Raw genomic sequence first — 2483 nt, 5'->3', positions numbered from 1 at the left:
AGGGAAAGAACCAAGTATTTAAATAAAAATAAATACCAGTAAACTATTAAGATTTTATTATAAGCATAATCCAGTCTACCTCATTCTGCAAAAGCTGTCTTTTTGCAACTTTTCCTTTCATCCATATGTCTCTGTCTCTTTGACTTCCAAGGTCATTTGAGAAAGCAGATTATTACTACTTTAATTATGAGGTCATTAGGCAACAGGGTTTCTGAAGATCTAGCTACTTTAGGCTGTACAATATAGTTAGGTTTCATCATGCAGACATAAGAATTATTTCTTATATAAAACCACAGGAAGTCAATTAAACCTCTATTTAGTTTTTGAATTACATTATTCAAGCTAATACAGTCAGTTATAAACACAAAGCAAAATAGGAGTTTGCTAAAGTTAGCATGAAAAGCTTCCAAAGAGCATTATATTCAATACCTGACTACAGGGGTTTTTTTCATATTTCTAATGTTCAAGTCATTTAGTTTTTAGGTGAATGTTAACACTTAATTCATACCACAAAGAGGAGTTGGAAAATCCTGAAATATAATACTCATTGTCCTGGTGTACTGCAAGTTTCAAAATCTGACTGAATCCATATTATTCCATGCCAACAAAAACTCAAGGAATCTGAATTTCTATTGCTCACATCTTAATAAAAATGAAGCTGACACAATTACCCTGTCTGCATCATTTATAAACATCTTGTACCTTTATTGTCCTTCTGAGTTCCCGAAGTCTGTAAAACATAAAAGATGTTTTAGCCAGTCTATTTCATCACAACTGTAATTTAAGCTTATTTTCAAAATCAAAATAACATTACCAGTGATTTGTAAAGACTGGATTTTGGATTAATCCTCATAAACCGAAGAAGATCTTGCATAGTCCACAGCTTGGGGGTGGGAAAGAAGATAAGACAGAAAAGGTTAACTATTATAAAACACATTTGAAAAATGTAATAAGCACTATTTTACAGTTGCAGAATGCTTTCCATTCAAGAAAGATATATTTATCACTTTCTAAAACCCTTTTCGGAGGCCTGCTGTTCTAGTACTACATTTACTTACCTCTACAACCTAAGACACATGGCAGCCAGTGTGCAGATCCCTGACTCGCTAAAGCTGTTAAGAGAGAGAGTTTTGTTTCCTTCCCACCCTGGATACATGCTCTTGCTACTTTCCTTGCCTCTTTTCTTGATTTATCATACAAACCAGATGAGCCCATTAACCTAAATGACAACTAACTACTCACCAGATCAAAAAACTAATTTTCAGTTAGAAACAACTTCACCCTATGACATACTCATAGAGGAGAAACAAAGAGAGGGCAAGGAGTGCCCTTTTCAGCCACAGCTTGTAGTTAGAACAGCTTAAACTGATCATGAACCACACTTTCAGGGAACTGAATGAGCAAACGAGAGGCTAGCTTTAATTGGGATCAGTTCCCCGAGTGGTCTGCCACACAGCATCGCGAATGGTGGTGCCAGACCACAGCTATAGCTGAAAGCAAGCGCGAGGTTAAGAGGCTTGCGCTACGCCTTTCCAGAATAGCATCATTAGCTTGTTGCCAATTTAAAGCATTCATGAAAATGTCCCTGAATAATGATATCTTTTATAGAGGTGATCAGAAGCTGTACTTCTGTTTGTATTTCACTGCCACCAAAGGGGATTTTTTTTTTTCAGTTCTGTTGGAATATAAGCATACACCCGCTCCCTACCCTCACCTCCAAAAAGCAAAGCTCCCAGAAGTCTTAAAAGAGGTAAATTACTGAACTTACATTCTTCTTCTCTAATCCACTTTCTGGAAAGAAAACAGAAAGTGAATACTCATAGCCACATCTCTGTAGATGATCTGCCACCAAACTGTTGGAAGCTGTGATCAAAAGTGAACTGCCATCACTTGGAACAGCCTGTGGCTGAAGTTCTCCACTTAAAATTGGGTGCATTAGTTCATGGATTAGCTGGTTTCGGAGCTGTGTCTGATACAGAAAAGACATCATATTCTCAGTTTACATGTTATTCAATGAGAGTTTCTATTTTTCAAAATTCACAGCGAGTCTCATTTTATTTGTATATTACAACCTACATAACATAAATGGGCAGACTAACTTTGGCAAAATTTAGAAGAGTGCTGGGGACACTGTGCCTTTCTTCAAAACACTCTAATGGTGGCTACAGTCATCTTTGACTTTCCCTCAAGATGTATCAAATGCAGGACTGAAAAGAAGTATTGTTCTCAGTCAAGAACTCGCATAGACTCCACTCGAGTAGCCCCAGCTTAATTTTTAGATCACTGCCTTCCTGTCCTCCTTCCCTCTGGCCTGCCTGAGGGAAGGCAGGCCTAAAGCCTGCCTGATCTGGCCTCAATTTCAGGTGTGCTTGGAGAATTTGCTAGTCCTCTTCTGAGTCTCAGATGAAGAAGCTGCCGATGCCGTCACAAAAGCAGACAGGGAATAAAAAAAAAAGAACAACAGGAAATGCAATGTCTTTAAT

General features: G+C 37.8%; 1 protein-coding gene across 1 annotated transcript in view; it reads right to left on the bottom strand.

Moving 5' to 3' along the window:
- The window catches only part of OFD1 (oral-facial-digital syndrome 1), a gene marked incomplete at its 3' end in the record, with an annotated part of 19302 nt that overhangs the window by 14706 nt on the left and 2113 nt on the right, over positions 1 to 2483 (bottom strand). Inside the window, exons 2-4 of the mRNA XM_010296413.1 lie at positions 1769 to 1969; positions 815 to 883; positions 703 to 730 (exon numbers count right to left, since the gene is read on the bottom strand). Of these exons, the coding sequence (XP_010294715.1) occupies positions 703 to 730; positions 815 to 883; positions 1769 to 1969 (298 nt within the window). The remainder of the gene's footprint in view (positions 1 to 702; positions 731 to 814; positions 884 to 1768; positions 1970 to 2483) is intronic.

Source organism: Phaethon lepturus, unplaced genomic scaffold, assembly GCF_000687285.1.
Source record: "Phaethon lepturus isolate BGI_N335 unplaced genomic scaffold, ASM68728v1 scaffold28411, whole genome shotgun sequence".
NCBI classification, from domain to species: Eukaryota; Metazoa; Chordata; class Aves; order Phaethontiformes; family Phaethontidae; genus Phaethon; species Phaethon lepturus.
Note: the sequence above shows the minus strand (reverse complement) of the source record. Positions and strands in the feature narration are given on the sequence as shown.